Here is a 16,886-nt window from a genome sequence, read left to right as displayed (position 1 = left end):
GCCCGCCCGCGTTACCATAGAGACGGGGCGCCGCTTCCGGTGCGCGGCGGCCATGGAGGAGGCGCAGCGGCGGGCGCTGCGGAGGGCGCGGGCGCGGCTGGTGGCGGCGCTGCGGGTGGCGCCGCTCTGGGAGCCGCTGGAGCGGCGCGGCCTCTTCACCCGGCCCATGGTGGAGGAGATACAGGTGGGATGGGGCCCCGCGTGACCCTCAGCCTCGGAGGTGGGGCGGGGGGTGGCCCCTGTGTACCGTGGACAAGGCCCTGTGTCCCTCACCCCGGTGACAGGCCCAAGGGAAAGGCCCCATGCCCCCCTCAGAGCCAGTGACAAGCCCGAAGGAGGCCCCTGTGTCCACTCACCCCAGTGACAAGCCCAAGGGCAAGGCCCCGTGTACCCCTCAGGCCTGGTGACAGGCCCAAGGGAGGTCCCCATGTCCCCTCACCCTCCAGTGCCAGGCCCAAGGGATAGGCCTTGTCCCTCCTCACCCCAGTCCCTGCAAACAGAGGCATAAGACCCCCCACATCTCCTTGTCACTTCTTGTCCCCTGCCGTAGCTGGTGCGAGCCATGGGATTTCTCCTGGGGTCCCCATCCCAGCCTGGTGACAGACACCTGGGGGTGACTTACCTTGTTCCATGACCTGATGATGGGCCAGGGGATGCCTGTTGTCCCCTGGGGACCCTCCTCCTTGTCCCCTTGAGCCATTTTGTGGGCTGCAGCTGCCCATCCCAGTGGAGGCTCCTGGGCTGTGTGCCTGGAGGGTGTCACAGCTGAGGTTCAGTGGCTTCTGGGGGTCCCTGTGACTGTGTCTTGGTGTCCTTCACCCTGTGTAGACATTTTCCGCACAGATCCCTGTGTTTCCCCTCACTGGGTACCAACGGGAAGGGCTGGGCAGGCGGAACACCTGTGCTGGGAGTGAATGCACCTTATCCTGAGCTTTTCTCCTCCGCAGAGTGCTGGCAGCCGAGGAGACCAAGCCCGGCAGCTGGTCATCGACCTGGAGACTCGAGGGAAACGGGCTTTTCCTCTGTTCCTCTCCATCCTGCGGGACACCGGGCAGGGCGACCTTGCGGACATGCTGATGCAGGAGTGTGGGCACCTTCCAGCACCGCCACAGCTAGGGGACCTGAGGCCAGTTGAGCTGGACCTGCGTGGAGAAAAACATAATAAAAGTAAGTATTGAGGGGGCAGTTAATTTGGAGCAAACAGCAGCTCTGGGGGTGGCAGCAGGGATCCCTCTCGCCATCTGTCAAGTCATGGTTTTTATTATCTTGGAGCGTGGCTCTTAGAGGCGACCATGCAGAGCTGTTGGGAGAATGCTAGGCTTTGCAGTAGCAGAAGCTTTTAAGCTCAGACTAAGTGCTTGTGGCATTAGGAGCTTCCTCCTCTGTATTTTTGTACACAATCTCTGCGGTACGTTGGTGAAAAATTGATTTTGCCACATCCTCGCCAGCTTGTGCTCTGCTCAGTGTGCGTGTGGATTCAGTTTCTGTGGTTGTTGGAAGAAATTTAGTCTGACAGACCCTGAAAAGGGGAAAACAGATGCGATGTTGTTGTGTTGCTGCAGCAGGTGGGTGTTGGTTTGAGTCCTTCTGAGGCCCCCCGTTGGTTATTGTAGCATGAAATTGGAATGGGGAGACTTTAAGTCCCTGCTGTCCTGTGTTGTGACAGATGTGAGCTTCCCTGGACGTCTGCCTGTGCCGGTCCAAGCTGAAAGCGAAAGACCTCAAATGCCTCCCATGCCAGCCCAGGGTAAGCTGTGTCCAGGCTCTTCCCAAGAGATGGGGTGTGAAATGCTCATTTCCAGGGTGCATTGGGGTGAGAAGAGGGAATTCCTACATGTCACTGATGCACAGGGCAGGATTGACATTAATTCCAGGAAGAACGGGTGTAATGTCTCATTGTGGAGTGCAGAGATTAAATACTGTGTCTCTGTTGTAGGTTTGGCTGTTGACAAGAGGAACCGTGACCTGGTGAGTATTTGGGTTGGACCAAAAGTGGTTTCCAGTGAAGGCTCACGCAGCTTCTTGTGATCTGAGCGATCGCTGCAAGGCTGACTCTGAGCTCATCAGCCCCATTAGATCAGTGGAGATCAGTCATTATCCAGCTTCTCCTTAGAGTGACCGTAGCTGTAGCACAATCAACATATAGAGCTAAAGGTTGTACAGAAACAGTTTCAGTGGTAAAGCTGAGTCTCTAAGAGATTTATCTGCTCATTCTTTTGGCTCTCTCGTGGTGAGGTTTGGGGATGTTGCCTAAAAACCTCCTGGAAACTTCAGCTTGCTGCAGGTAAAGAAGCAGGTGGTTTTCTGCAAAGGCGGTCCCTGTTTTGGCAGTGTTTTCCCAACATGCATGTGGAGAGCAGATGCTTTTACGCATCCACAGGCCTAAAGAAATGAAAAAGCTGTGAAACAAGTTACTCTCAGAACTCCCATTCTCACTGGATTAGCCAGCAAGCACTCTGAGTAGGAGGGGTTTTAATTGCGACATGTGCTGTCAGGTTTATGAGCTGAAATCAGACCCGTGTGGCCGCTGCCTGATCCTCAACAACGTCAACTTCAGTAGAGACTCGGATCTGTCGGCCCGAGACGGCTCCGACGTGGACTGCGAGAAGCTGGAGAAGCGTTTCAAGGCTTTGAGCTTTGACGTCCTGACTCGGCGGGATCTCCCAGCTCAGGTGACGCCGGTTGTGTTCAACTGATGTGAGGGACAAGAGAATCAGAGAATGGTTATGTTTGGGAAAGAACCTCAAGATCATCATGTGAAAAACTCTTTTTGTGACATTTTCCATCTAGAAAATGGTTTCGGAGCTGCAGGAGCTGGCGCGGCAGGACCACAGCGCTCTGGACTGCTGTGTGGTGGTGATCCTTTCCCACGGGTGTCAGGTGGGTTCATCGCATCTCTCCCTTAGCTCATTAGCTAAGATTACCTGTGTGGGAAGGGGTTAATTCCCTGTGCTGCTGTCTCACAGAGAATGGGAGGGAAATTTTTGGTCCTGAGTGATCTGATGGCTGTTCTCAGCATGTTGCAGGGGGTTACACTCTTGTATCTGGGTTGAAGAAAACAGGAGCTTCTCCAGTGTTGCCTGTGGAGAAGTGTTCTCCATTTTGGGGTATATAATTCAGAACCGAACAATGGGCAGAGAGCAGAGGCTGTGCTGGCCCTAATACCGTGATCATTGAGTCTTTCCTGTTTCTCCAGCTCTGATGAGGGAGATACTGTTAAAAGTAAAGGCCGTTTATCGCAATCAGAGGCCTCAAAGAACAAGGAGAGCAGTTTTTAGGGAAATGGTGTGTGTTACCTGCCCGTTGTCCCAGAGGATGAAGAACCCCGTGGCTGGAGGAGGCAGGATAGGAGCTGGATAAAAGGAGGAGTTGGATTGTTGGGATTTAGGGTGTTTCAAGTGTCTCTTGGGCATCCCTTCACCTTGATGCATTTGCACAAACATGAGGAAATGAGATTTGTTCTGGTAACTTGAGGCTACAAAGCACCCTCAGGACTGGCCTCACCTCCCACCTGACTAGCTCCTGGATTTTCCTCTTGCAGACGAGCCATATTCAGTTTCCCGGAGGCGTTTACGGAACAGATGGAAAAGCCATTCCCATAGAAAAGATTGTGAACTATTTCAATGGGTCCCATTGCCCGAGTTTGAGAGGAAAACCCAAACTCTTCTTCATCCAGGCCTGTGGTGGAGGTGAATCTTTGTTTTGGCTCCTGTAGGGAATTGACTGTTGAGTGTAAGGCTTCGGAGATGTGGTTAGGCTTTGACTTCTTGTTCCTTTTGTGTCCATCACGTGTTTCTCCAGCTGTCTTCTCTTTCTCTTGGTCACACCTTCATACTACTCGCGTGGACTGAGTCCAGCGGCTCAAGCACGAGCCTCTTGTAGGAAGACAGTTCCGATTTGCGTGCGCTGGAGCGGTTTTTCTGCACAGCAGGGAGATGCAGGGTGGAAGATGAATTTCAGAGATTGTCTCCTTGCTACTTTTTGCAGAACAAAGAGATCGAGGCTTTGTCGTGGATGGTGATTCACCCAGCGACGAAGCTCCCGGAGGTTCTTTAGAGTCAGACGCGACTCCTTTTAAGACTCCAGCAGGTAATGTGGACCAGCCGGATGCCGTCGCCAGTTTGCCCACGCCCAGCGACATCTTGGTCTCCTACTCAACTTTCCCAGGTGAGATAAACAGCACAAATTCCAACGGGGGAATTAGCCCAAAAGTGGGAGCTTCCTGGTCAAAGTTTGGGCTGAGTGGCTTTAGCAGTGATCTTCTCACTCTTCCTCTGAAGGTTTTGTCTCCTGGAGGGACGCATCGAGTGGCTCATGGTACGTGGAGACGCTGGACAGCGTGCTGGAGCAATATGCCCGTTCCGAAGATCTGCTGAACATGTTACTACGGGTAAATGTCTTATTTTTTTCCTGCTTTGCATAGTCATGAAAGTGATGCAGGAAATAATCAGAGCTGCAGTTGGTCAGGGCATGGAGCCTACACTTAAAAAAGGAATGAGGATGTGGAGCATTCAGTTTACAGGCTGGCTAATTGAAGGTACTGTGGAGAGGTCTAATTATTAAGAAAGTGTCTGGCATTAACCTGCCAAAAATCTCTTTGAGGTTTCTCTAATAAGAAATAGTTCTGAAAATTCAGGCTTTAATCTTTGCCAAGGAAGCTTCTAAAAAATCACCCTAGACCAAAGCATAGTTTGTCCCATACCCAAAGTGTGGGACAAACGTTTGTGCTTCCAGACACTTTATTGTTCCCCGTGAGTGAGACAAAAGTCTTTTGTGGAGGTGGCAGGAGACAGAACCTACTCTTTGTTGTTTTCCTGATGTCACGGTACTTCCTCGGCACGTGGTGGCACAGAAGCGGTTGATCTCAAGGGAGGAGCATGAGACCCTCTCCGCTGGCTGGCACTGAGTGCGAGGGCAGAGACCTCGGGGAAATTACAGGAATATCTGGAAGAAAATGGGTGGAAAGGGAATTTGCTTTGAAGTAACCACCCGAATGAGCTAGGGCTTATGCTGAGAAGCACCAGCTGGAGGCAGCGGTGGCTGGTACAGCCTAGGTTTCTTGAAAACATGTTTTTCCTCAAGTCTCCCTTGCGTATGTCAGCAAAAATGTCTCATTTTAGGAGATCTCCCTCCTCTCCCATCCCACAATCCCATTCCCCGTCCTCACCACGCTCCCTGCAAGATGTCACACCCCGGCATGGAATAGTGTCCTGCTCCTCAGCTGCTCTGCTTCTGTTCTCAGGTGGCAAACGCCGTCTCTGCCAAGGGGAGGTACAAGCAGATCCCGGGATGTTTCAACTTCCTCCGTAAAAAGTTGTTCTTCAGGTGCAAATGACCTGCGGGCTCCGAGGTCCTGTCAAGAACCAGAGTTACTTCCCTGCGGCCGGATGAAATCTGCGCCTGTTGTGACTCGGCATCGATGTTGCCAGTGGCTTTTGTCTGTCGAGATGTTTGTCTTGAGCAATGTAAAGCTGTGAGAGCTGTCCTTGCTGGGAAACGTGGATAAAAAATGGGAAACGTTAGTGGTGGAGCAGGGATATATGAGAGAAGCCCATTTGCTGGGGCTCATGCCAGCCCGGAGCATCTGTTCTCATGACTGCATTTGGCCTCCAAGTAAAACATCTTGGTGATCATGGTGTTTGTGTCCTTTGCTGGCCCAGATGGGTGGAATCAAGGCCTAGTGCTTGAGTGGAGTAGTATGATTTTTTCAATCAATATTTTTAATTTTCAATAAAATGCAATGAAAAAGGAAAAAAAAAATCTTTTGTGTTGTATTCCCTTGTCCAGTCCGTCTGCTGAATGCCATTTCGGCATCTCCCGAAGGCATCTTTGAAACGGGAAGAGCAAGAAAAACCTTACCTGAGTTATTTTTTAGCCTCCTGCTGTTCCTGGTACCATTTCCACTGCAGTTGTGCCAACATACAGAGGAGGCAGCTCTTGTCCTTTCAAGGAGTTGACATTGAACAGGAGTTATAGCAGGAAACTGATATCCTTTGGATATCAGAGCTGAGTTAAAGCGCTCGCCCTGATCGTTAAGATGACACAGTAGAAATGTGACAGAGGAATATGGAAAACAAAACAGATTCTAGGTACCGCCTGCCTTTGTCCTCTTGGAGGAGCGATCGCAAGGTCCTGCAGCCGCAACTGTTACAGGTGCGAGTGGAATTTGTTCTGCGTTTCATCCCTGTCCCCTCCCCGTCGTAGCACCGAGCTCCCTGTCCCCTCAGGACAGCTGGTGGTGCCGGTCACAGCTGCAGCGCTGGCACAGGACCGGTGCCACCTTTGCTGGGGTACACGTCACAGGGCGGCTGTGGGTCCCTACCAGGGTGGGAACCACTTTGTGTGCCCGTCCTCGGTGCCGTGGGGTGCGGGTTCCCTGCCATGCCATCGGATGGGATGCTGGTGGTGCCTGTCGTACCTGGGGAAGCCTGGGCGTGCACATGGGGTGCGAGGCCAGGGGGTGGGTGGCTATGAGGGGTGTGCATGTGAGCTTTTAGGGGGCTTTTGCTTTAATTGTTAGTTTAGTTTATATCTATGATTTGGAGCTACAGACATTCATTTTGCTTGGTTTCCCTTTGGTTTTGGCTTTCCTGGGGGCAGCGGGTGCCCCAGGGCTCGCCTTGGCTCCCCACCAAGCATTCTTAGACCTACCTGGTGTCCCACATCTCCCCAGAACCAACCAGCCCCACTGCAGCCCCCCAGGGCCACCAGAGCCCAGCCCTTTTCCCCCAGAAACTTCAGCCAAGCCTGGAGCCCTTTGGTGCTATGGGCATGGCTCCTCGTCACCCCCCTGCCCATAACTAGGGACAGCTTGTGGGGCAGCCCAAGGACCCCCAACCAGCCCCACTGCATGACCTGGGAACCCTCCTGAGCACAGGGGCTGTACCCTGACATCAAAACGAAGAACAGGAGCTGAAGAGAGACCTTCTGAATTGCCTGAAAGGAGCTTGGAGCCAGGGGAGGTCGGGCTCTGCTCCCCAGGAACAAGCGCCAGGAGCAGAGGAAATGGCCTCAAGTTGCGCCAGGGGAGGTTGAGGTTGGATTTAGGAACAATTTCTTCCCCAAAGGGCTGTGGGGCATTGGAACAGGCTGCCCAGGGCAGTGCTGGAGTCACCATCCCTGGAGGGCTGGACAGACGGACATGAGGTTCTTAGGACATGGGGCAGTGCCGGGGCGGGGGGAAACGGTTGGAATCCACGATCTCAAGGGGCTTTTCCAACCCAAACAATTCTGTGATTCCATAACCAACACAACCCCAGTAGTCCACCACCTGCTCCACCACGTGTCCCCCCCAAATAACCAGCACAACACACAAATGAGAGCAGCACTTGTGCCTTTATCACAATCAAGACTCGTTGCATCACACACCACGTCCTCAGTTTGTGCTTATTTTCTGCCAACGACAAGACATGGGAGGGCTCAGGGTGAGACCCACAGCTGGGTGGGCTCAGGGGGACAAAGGAAGGGGCACCCACCTCGTTGATCCAGTCAATGAATGAGGACACCCGTGTGAAGACCGTCGGCTTCCGCGCTATGTTGCAGCCCCAGGAAGAGCCAAAGCTGACGATGCCGTCCACCTCCCAGAGCCCGCCACGCTGGCAGTTCAGGGGACCACCCGAATCCCCCTGTCCGGACAGATGGACACTCAACACCCCCACAACGTGCCCCCACCTCCTTCCTGCCCCACACCACCACCCCTTCTCCTCCCACGGGGGTCACAGCACCGCACCACCCACAAACAACCCACCCCCTTTCCCCTGCACCCCGACTTTGCCCGGGGACCCCCACTCACATTGCAGCCGCTCGTGACGCCGTCGCCCCCTGCGCACACCATGTTGGGGAGGACGTAGTCGCTCCACCAGTTTCTCTGCGAGCAGGTCTCATAGTCCACCACAGGCAGCAGCGCCTGCTGCAGGACATCGGCCAAGGGCCCGTACGCTGCAACAACAGCCCCGTCTCACACCCTGCACCCCCGAACTGCCCCGGCTCCTCCCTGGGGAACCCCCCAGCTTACTCCAGAGGCGTCCCCAGCCGGTGACATAGCAGGGGTAGTCGTTCTCCAGGACTGAGCCGGCAGGCGGCAGGCAGGCGGCTTGGATGGTCTCACTCTCCTCCACCTCCTGCGCCAGCTTTATCAGGGCAATATCGTTGCTGCAGGGAGAGAAAAATCTCATTGCAGCTTTTTTGTACTTAAAAGGGGCCCATAAGAAAGATGGGGGCAGATTTTAGCAGGGCATGTTGTGATAGGACAAGGGGTGATGGTTTTAAACTAAAGGAGGGGAGGTTCAGGCTGGACATGAGGAAGGAATTGTTGCCCCTGAGGGTGGTGAGAGCCTGGCCCAGGTTGGCCAGAGAGGTGGTGGATGAACCATCCCTGGAGACATCCCAGGCCAGGCTGGACGGGGCTCTGAGCACCCTGAGCTGGTGCAGATGTCCCTGCTCATGGCAGGGGTGGAACCAGATGAGCTGGGAAGGTCCCTTCAACACATACCCTTCTGTGATTCTATGTAGATGATGTTCTTATGGATGTGGTTTAGAGGTGGACTTGGCAGTGTTTGGTTAATGGTTGGACTCGATGACCTTAAAGTTCTTTTCCAACCAAAACAATTCTATGATTCTATGATATTTGAAGGTCCCTTCAACTGAAACTATTCTATGATTCCATTCCATGAAAGCCAAGCTGACCTCGACCAAAGGACCCTGAGCCATGGGGACAGGTGAACCAAAGACATGGGGACCCCAGTTGTGATGCCCCCGCCCATCCCCGACGTGTCCCATCCTACACAATGAGGTTGGGGTCCCAATCCTCATGCACGATGAGCTTTTCCACACCGACGCTCAGTGAGCCTGGCTCGTCCTCCTCCGACAGGACCTGCTTGCCCAGCAGCACACGGTACGTCAGGCTAGAGCTGCCGGCGGAGGAGGAAAGAGGGGGTGTCAGGCTCCCCAAATGTCTTGCTTCCCCAATCCAGGCCCCCCCTCGGCACCCCAGCACCCACCTGATGCAATGGGCGGCTGTCAGCACCCAATTGGGAGCAATGAGGGTCCCGCCACATGTGTGATGCCAAGCCCCTGAGCGGCTGTACTGCAGCGAGATCTGTAACAGCGGAGGCACCGTGTCAAAGTGAGGGTGTCCCCTTCCCTGTCCCCCCCTCCCCATCCCCGTGTCCCCTATACCGTACCTGCCATGGCCAGCTGTGGGCCAGGGCATCTTCGCCACCCACCACCCGGTGGCTCAGCTGTGGCGGCACGGCTGGCTGCCCGCATCCATAGGCTGTGTGACACCCCAAGGGACCTCAGCATCCACCTGTGATGGGGTCCCGGCCACCCCACCCCGTCCCCTCCCTGCCACCTGCACCCACCGTAGCCCAGCAGCACAGTGAGACACACGGCACCCAGCATAGTTGTGCTGTCACAGGATGTTTTTGGGGGGCCACCCGCCCTCTTATAGCAGCTGCCACCACCGGGGACCTTGGCATTGTCCCTCCTGCCACCATCTGGCTGGTGTCACACGCCCAGGGGGGCCTGGGGGCTCCCTGAGCCACCCCTGCCACATCACACTTTCCCATCCCTCCTGGGAATGCCCACACCTGCCCTTCCTGCGCCTGCACCATGTCACCGCAGTGTGACAGGGACAGGTAGCACCAACCTGGAGACAGGAAAGCTCCCTCTGGGGGGTCAGCTGGCAGGCAGCCTCCCCCAGCTGTCCTCATGTGCCCGGCAGCCCCCCCTGCACCCCAACCCAAAACATCAGCCACCCAGGACATGTCCCCTTCACCCCTACGGGGACAAGGGCTCCTTATCGCACCCCCAAGGTGACACGCTCCATGGGCACAAGCACAGATGCCAGCGGGGACACAGAAAACCTTTTAATAGCACCACATCCCCCACACCTGGATCAGGCCCCGCTGCTTCCCACGCTCATGTCCCCACACGCAAAGGTGACCACAGTTGGTCCCCGCGCCCCAGCGGTCACTGTCACCCCTCCAGACATGACCCCAGCACGGCTGCACCTCAGCCCCTGCACAGACAACCAGCGCTCTTACGAAATATAATATTTATTTGGGATTAAAATAAAAAAAATCATAACATTCCCCCCGCGCCGTACCATCCCTTGGGGACACTGCAGGACAGACAGACACCTCTGCACAGCCACCCGCACACACAGGAGCCCCCACCGACCGATGGGAACCGATCATGGCTACAACACTCGCCCTCCCGGGCAGAACACAACACGGAAAAGAACATAAAACAGCTTGGCGAGCCTTTCTGTACGGCTTTTACCACAAAAGAAATAAAGGTACAGGCAGATGGGTGCAGCGCTGCATGTCAGCGGGGGGGCTGCCACCCCCGAGCATCACACACGGACCCTGGCACAGACACACGGACGCTGGCACAGACACACGGACACGGCACCGTGACGTGGGTGTCACCACGCTCCCCCCCAGCTTTCGGCACATGGCATGGAAGAGGGGACATCGTGATCCCCAGCAGCAATGCCAATAAGCAATAAGCCAGCGCAGCCACCGGCGACACCTGCCCGGACAAGCCCCCCCATCCGGCGAACCTGACAGCGCATGCACAACACAGGACAGCGTGGGGACAGGTGGCCCCTGCACGGCCCCCCCGGGGACACCGCAGCCCCCGGCATGGCTGAGGGCAGGGGACAGGGTGCTGCTGCCCCTCGGGGATGGAGCAGCTCGGCAGTGGACATGAACAACACCTACAGACACCACAGTAAGGGGACAGGGGGACAGGGCCACCTGGGTGCTGCGTCCAGCCTGGACCAGGAGCCCACTGGTGGCCCGGCCATTGGGGGGTCACAGGTGACACGCAGCTGGGATGTCACTCCCGGCACGTGGCACACGCAGTGTGTTCCCATCCCGGGCACCGCAGACCAGTCCTGCCCGGCCCCCCAGCGCCCCCCATCACTGCTTGAAGGTGGATTGCAGCTCCTTGAACGCCGCCTTCCTCTGCTTCAGCTCCTCCGCCTGCTTCTTCTTCTCCTCCTGCTCCGCCTTGATCTCCTCCTCAAAGCGGCTGGCGTCGTGGATGGCTTGTACCTGCGGATGGTGGTAGGTGTGGCTGGGACCCCCCCTGCGCCCTGCTGCCCACCAGAATATCTCCATCTCCCACTCAACATTCCAGCACCAAACCACCCTCATGCATCGCTGCCCCACATCGCGAACTCTCATGCCCTCGGAATTTGCCTCACCTTGGCCTCAAAGAAGTTCTTGGCACCTTTCACCCCCTCCGTGGAGACGTCGATCTCAGAGAGCCGGGCCAGGGCATGCAGCCCGCTGTCCTCCTGCAGCTCCCCCGCCGCCGCCTTGCGGAAAATCAGCAAGAACTGGGAGGGGAGATGTTGGCATCAGCTCTCCTGAGACCTAAAAGCCACCAAAGCTCCCTCCCCATCTTAGAATCATAGAGTTGTTTTGGTTGGAAAAGCCCCTCAAACTCATCCAGTCCAACCGTTCCCCACCCCTGTCCCTGCCCCATGTCCTGAGAACCTCATGTCCGTCTGTCCAACCCTCACAGGGATGGTGACTCCAGCACTGCCCTGGGCAGCCTGTTCCAATGCCCCACAGCCCTTGGGGGAAGAAATTGTTCCCACATCCAACCTCAACCTCCCCTGGAGCAACTTGAGGCCGTTTCCTCTGCTCCTGGCGCTTGTTCCTGGGGAGCAGAGCCCGACCCCCCTGGCTCCAAGCTCCTTTCAGGCAGTTCAGAGATCAGAAGGTCTCCCCTCAGCTCCTGTTCTCCAGCTGAACCCCCCAGGTCCCTCAGCTGCTCCAATCACACTTGTGCTTCATCTTAACTCCAGCCCAGCCTGGCACTGGCCACAGCGGTACCATTGCCCTCTGCCACCACAGAGACCCCCCAGCCCCTCACCTCTCGAAAGCTGAGCTTGCTATCCAGGTCTTCATCCACTTCCTTGATCATGTTCTTCAGGCCCAGGTGTGTCTGCGGTGCCCCCAGCTTCTCCATCATCAGCTTCAGCTCCATCAGGTCAATGAAGCCATCCTTGCCTGCGTCGTACCTGTGGGATGGAGACACGGGCCTGTCAAATATCAGGCAGCTGGCCAAACCACGGGAAGCTGCCGGTGAACCGCTAACAGTCCCCCAGAGCATCATCCCAAATTGTTTCAGCTTCTGTGCGGCACTTGGCAGGAAAAAATCCCCGGGATGCTGCCAAACCTGCTGCCGGCTCCCTGTGCCAGAAGCCCGAGCACGAGCTCCCCTTGGCTGCTACAAGGGATAACAGCCCACAGTGCTGCACCCACCCCTTGGGTGCATCGCCCTGTGGTCACAACCCATCCTCCTCCTGGCTCCCAGGGGTTTGGCACCCCCTGCCCATTTCATAGAATCATAGAACAATTTGGCTTTGAAGGGACCTTCCCAGCTCCCCAGTTCCCAACTGCCATGAGCAGGGACATCTTCACCAGCTCAGGTTGCTCAGAGCCCCGTCCAGCCTGGCCTGGGATGTCTCCAGGGATGGTTCATCCACCACCTCTCTGGCCAACCTGGGCCAGGCTCTCACCACCTTCAGGGCAACAATTCCTTCCTCATGTCCAGCCTGACTGTGGGGACCATGAGCCCACCCTGCGCTGCCACCACCTCCTACTTCCTATGCCACCTCCAGGTGACTTTTATCTCCTGCCCACAGCCCCTTGACATCCGTGCTCCAGCCTTGGTCACATTGCTTGGCCACGCAATCTGGAGCAATGCAGAATTACACAAGCAGCTCCCCAGCTGCGCCCATCCAGAACAGAGTGTATTTTTGGGGGTGACTTGCCTTTTCTACGCCTGCAGGCGCTGCAGCAGCCAGGCAGAGCAGCACGCTCGCCGCGCTGCAGGTCCATGACTCATTTGTACCTTCTCTGCTGTGGTCGGCTCCGTCCGTGTCGCAAACGGCACCTTCCTGCTCTCCCACGCGGCCCCGAAATAGGGCTGGCCCTACTCAGCTCTGCCTGTCACCCCGAGAACCAGGCTGGGGGAGCAAACCCCACGTGCTTTCTGCCTCCAGACCCCTCTCGGAGCATCACACAGAGTTTCTCTGCAAGGGGCATGTTTGCTGCCGCCTCGTCCCATGCAAGCCGTACCCCAGCTGTAGGGCATCTCCTCGCTCTCATTCCGCTCCTCTCTGATTTTTGGGATGCAAACATCCCTCTGCTTCTCCTGGGGATGCTCCCAAAGAGTAACATCTCCCCTCTAGCAAGAAAACACCCTTTCCACATATTGCTTTACACTGTACAGCCAGATTGTCACATCATGACAGGGTTTCACTTGACAGCATCCTTTCCTCGGGAGACCCCCCCCCGGCTCCCAGACCCCCAGGGGCCGCCTCCACAGAGGGTGTGCAGCCCCAGCGCTGCTCCTTTTGCTGCAGCACGATGCTGCGAGTGTCAGAGCAAACACGTCTGCTTCGCCCACCCGGCTCCCCCGTCTGCGCGGCGCCGGCCAGACTCTCACCACACAACGCTCCCCCCAGCGCCGCCATCTGCACCGTGGCCAGAGCACCTGCGGCCAGGGCCACTGTCACCAGAAGAGGATGCTCTGCCCCTGGGGACCCCAAATATGGTGTCCCCCTCGCCACAGGCTCCCTTCTGCTATGGTCCATGAGACTGCCAGTAGCAACCTGCTCATCTTGCTGCCACATACATGTAACGGGGTGACAGCCCTCCGGGAAGAAGTGGGGAACAGGGGGGCTCCTCACACTGCTAGGGATTCTGGGAGGGAATAGTATCATAGAATAGAACAGTTTGGCTTTGAAGGGATGTTCCCAGCTCCCCCAGTGCCACCCCTGCCATGAGCAGGGACACCTGCACCAGCTCAGGGTGCTCAGAGCCCCGTCCAGCCTGGCCTGGGATGTCTCCAGGGATGGTTCATCCACCACCTCTCTGGCCAAGCTGGGCCAGGCTCTCACCACCCTCAGGAGTACCAATTCATGTCCAGCCTGCACCCCAAACAGCCCCCCCAGCCTTGTGCTTTGGAATTTGCTGCCTTCATCCCCTCTGATTTCCCCAGCACTCGGCCATGCTCAAGCAAACCATGGAACACAGACACCTCCACGGCGGAGCTGGCCGGGGCGAGGGGCAGCAGCAACGCTGCAGCCAAGCCTTTGCCTTTGCCTGCACCGTCTCCCTGCAGCCGCGCCGCTTCCATCCACGCCGCCTGCACAAAGCGCCCAATGCTCTGCGGGGATGCTCCGGGCCGTCCCACTCGTCCCCAGCTACTCACGCGCATCCTGGCGTGATCGTGGTCGGAACCAGCCTGATTTCTCTCTCTCTCCCCCCCTGGAAATTTCCAGGGCTCAATGCTTGCTGGCCCAGCTTTTTCCCCCGGGGGCCGGGGGGCTGAGCTCGCAGAGTCACGCTGCACTGTGCGCGGTGGCACGCAGCACAGCCAGGGATGCTGGGGACACGCCACAGCCCTGGGGGACTGCACTGCTGCTGGAGAAATAGTGGCTCCTCGGTGCTGCAGTGGGGGGAGAACACGGGGGTCCCTTGCCTTATCCTCCAGTCCCCTTCCCCAGCCTCAGCACAAGGGTCCCTCCTCTCAAGAGGGGCAGGGGGGGGTCCCTTTTGCAAGGATTTGGGGGCGTGCAGAGGTCTCTCCTGCAAGGAGCTGCGGGGAAGGTGTCCCCAGCATCCTTCCTGCAAGGTGCTGGGGTTGTGGGGGAAAGTCCCTGGGATCCCTCCTGCAAGGAGCCTGGGGGTCCCCCTCCTGTAAGGGAGTCTCTGACATCCCTCCTGCAAGAAGCTGGGGTGCCTGGGGGTCCCCTCCTGCAGAGATTTGGGGGTCCCCTCCTGCAAGGAGCCGGGATGCAGTGGGCCCCCCAGCCGGGACCCGGCGATGCCACCCCTCTCCGTCCCCGTCCGCACTCACTGTCGGAAGAGCCGCTCCATGTCGCGGAGCTGTCGCCGGGAGAACTCGCGGAACTCCCCGGCGGGGCTAAAGACGCGGCGGCCGCCACCTCCGGGCGAACCTTCGTTCCCCACCCGCCCCAGCGGGCTGCCCGGTCCCGGTCCCGGCTCCGGTGCCCGGCCCCGCCGCCCCGCCAGCTCCTCCGCCGCCGCCGCCATGCTGCCCGGATGGCCGCTCCGCCCCGCTCCGCCCCGCCGGCGGGGGCGGCCCCGGGGCCGGGCTGCAGCCCCCCTGCCCGGGATGCTCCTGGCCCGGGGGGATCCGGGCTGCAGCCCCGCACTGTGCTCACCCTCCCCCGGGGGCGTCCGGCTGCCCCCGCTCCGCATCATCCCCGCCCTGTGTCCCCATCACCGGCTCTGCGGGGGTCCCGGTCGCATCCAGGCGTGGGATCGCTCAGGGATGCAGCTGCGAGTCCATAAGATCAAGGGAGGAGATGGGGGCTTCTGCAGCCCCAGGTCCACCTACAGACACCTGCGCACCTTCCAGCTCCATCCATCAGGATCAGGGCTTTGGCAACGGTGAGATCTCTATGATAATCATAGAATCATAGAATGGTTTGCATTGAAGGGACCTTCCCAGCTCCCCCAGTGCCACCCCTGCCATGAGCAGGGACATCTTCACCAGCTCAGGTTGCTCAGAGCCCCATCCAGCCTGGCCTGGGATGTCTCCAGGGATGGTTCATCCACCACCTCTCTGGCCAATCCGGGCCAGGCTCTCACCACCCTCAGGGCAACAATTTCTTCCTCATGTCCAGCCTGAATCTCCCTCCTTTAGTTTAAAACCACCACCTCTTGTCCTGTCACAACATGCCCTGCTAAAAGGTCTGTCCCCATCTTTCTTACCAGCCCCTTTTAAGTATTGAAAGGCCACAATAACGTCTCCATGGAGCCTCGTCCAGGTGGAACATCATATAGCTCAGCCCAAAACCACCAGAAAAACACACAGAAGATGCCCACAGCATGGACAGACAAGCTCACAGCACAATATTCAACTTATGCAAGCATGCAAGGCCATGCTTTGCCCCTAAACAAGCCCAGGGCAGTGCACAGATGGAAAACCAGATAACCGATAACCAGAGCCCTGTAGCACAGCTGCTCACTGCACAGTCCACACCAGAAATGAGGCATCGGCCCCTGTGCACCCCTGGGTGCCCAGGGAGGTTCTGCCCACCAGCACACCAAGGACGATGCGGTTCCTGCATCAGCAAGTCGCAGTTCCTCTGTGCTGCTCTCAGACCTTTTTATCCTGTTAAAGAAAAATCCAACCCTCCCTCCTCCCGGGGTTTTGCTCACATCCAAATTATCCTCGACTGAAAAGATCTGCTGAGGACTCAGCACCGACTGCTCTGAGTGATGCTCAGGCAGAGCTGCTGCAGGGGTGATGTGTCCTGGCACTGCCTGTTCCCTGCAGAGACTCCCCTGTCCCCAAAACACCCATCCTCACTCTACTGCGGTGATGATGATGCTCCTCTCTTCCCTTCCCGGTACACCGCGGTGGCTCAGTGCTGTGATCTGGCATTCCTGGGGTGCTATGTTTCCACATTTCATCATGCCTTTTGTTCCAAGGCCCTCGTGACACCACGGGGACTGGAGGGCTCAGGAGTTGCAAGAGCAAGGGACAATTAACCCAGCTGGGCTCCACGTGCTCAAGCTCACTTCAGCAGAGACAGGACAGACCCCACACCATTACTGTATACAATGGGCTGTATTCACACACATACACATATTTATAGATATATTATATACACTGGGCTGTATCCACACCAACTTTTCTATTGCCAGAAACCCCACCGTGCAGTACGGGACACATATTGCTGGAAATTAAGCTCCTACACACCCTATGGCCACACCAGCGTGCCCAGGGGCTCCTCCAAGTGCACCCACACCTTGTACCACATCCAGCATTGAAGTCCATGGTGGGATGACTTGTTCCCACCTTTGCCAACCAAAGGCCCATGT

At 57.2% G+C, this 16,886-nt stretch overlaps 3 protein-coding genes across 4 annotated transcripts; 1 reads left to right on the top strand and 2 right to left on the bottom strand.

Moving 5' to 3' along the window:
• The first annotated feature begins 50 nt into the window (after positions 1–50).
• CASP9 (caspase 9) lies at positions 51–5,742 on the top strand. 2 transcript variants are annotated; one of them, XM_080358801.1, is made up of 10 exons: positions 51–184; positions 948–1,167; positions 1,667–1,747; positions 1,937–1,968; positions 2,496–2,672; positions 2,791–2,880; positions 3,542–3,689; positions 3,988–4,167; positions 4,281–4,390; positions 5,243–5,742. In XM_080358801.1, exons 1-10 carry the CDS (start codon positions 53–55, stop codon positions 5,333–5,335), a joined length of 1,263 nt encoding a protein of 420 aa, XP_080214927.1. In that variant the 5' UTR covers positions 51–52; the 3' UTR covers positions 5,336–5,742. The 2 variants fall into 2 exon arrangements, with proteins under 2 accessions (XP_080214927.1, XP_080214928.1); XM_080358802.1 differs by lacking the exon at positions 1,667–1,747.
• A 503-nt stretch (positions 5,743–6,245) lies between these two features.
• On the bottom strand, positions 6,246–9,402 carry LOC308049234 (chymotrypsin-C-like; the record flags this gene model as incomplete). Its single annotated transcript, XM_080358774.1, has 8 exons — positions 6,246–6,428; positions 7,476–7,625; positions 7,793–7,938; positions 8,015–8,151; positions 8,784–8,909; positions 9,000–9,097; positions 9,183–9,274; positions 9,363–9,402. The coding sequence occupies 8 exons, from the start codon at positions 9,400–9,402 to the stop codon at positions 6,246–6,248; spliced, it is 972 nt and encodes a 323-aa protein (XP_080214900.1).
• A 1,526-nt stretch (positions 9,403–10,928) lies between these two features.
• On the bottom strand, positions 10,929–15,086 carry EFHD2 (EF-hand domain family member D2; the record flags this gene model as incomplete). Its single annotated transcript, XM_080358607.1, has 4 exons — positions 10,929–11,063; positions 11,216–11,350; positions 11,893–12,040; positions 14,890–15,086. 4 exons carry the CDS (start codon positions 15,084–15,086, stop codon positions 10,929–10,931), a joined length of 615 nt encoding a protein of 204 aa, XP_080214733.1.
• Between the last annotated feature and the right edge of the window lie 1,800 nt (positions 15,087–16,886).

Source organism: Nesoenas mayeri, assembly GCF_963082525.1.
Source record: "Nesoenas mayeri genome assembly, chromosome: 24".
Taxonomy (NCBI): Eukaryota; Metazoa; Chordata; class Aves; order Columbiformes; family Columbidae; genus Nesoenas; species Nesoenas mayeri.
This window is presented reverse-complemented; position numbering and strand designations above follow the sequence as displayed.

What these genes read in the sequence shown, in the direction of transcription:
- CASP9 (XM_080358801.1), top strand. Translation starts at nt 53, where the DNA reads ATGGAGGAGGCGCAGCGGCGGGCGCTGCGGAGGGCGCGGGCGCGGCTG. An exon ending in TGGAGAAAAACATAATAAAA is followed by an intron (nt 1,168 to 1,666) that starts GTAAGTATTGAG and finishes GTGTTGTGACAG; the next exon opens with ATGTGAGCTTCCCTGGACGT. An exon ending in TCCTTTCCCACGGGTGTCAG is followed by an intron (nt 2,881 to 3,541) that starts GTGGGTTCATCG and finishes TTCCTCTTGCAG; the next exon opens with ACGAGCCATATTCAGTTTCC.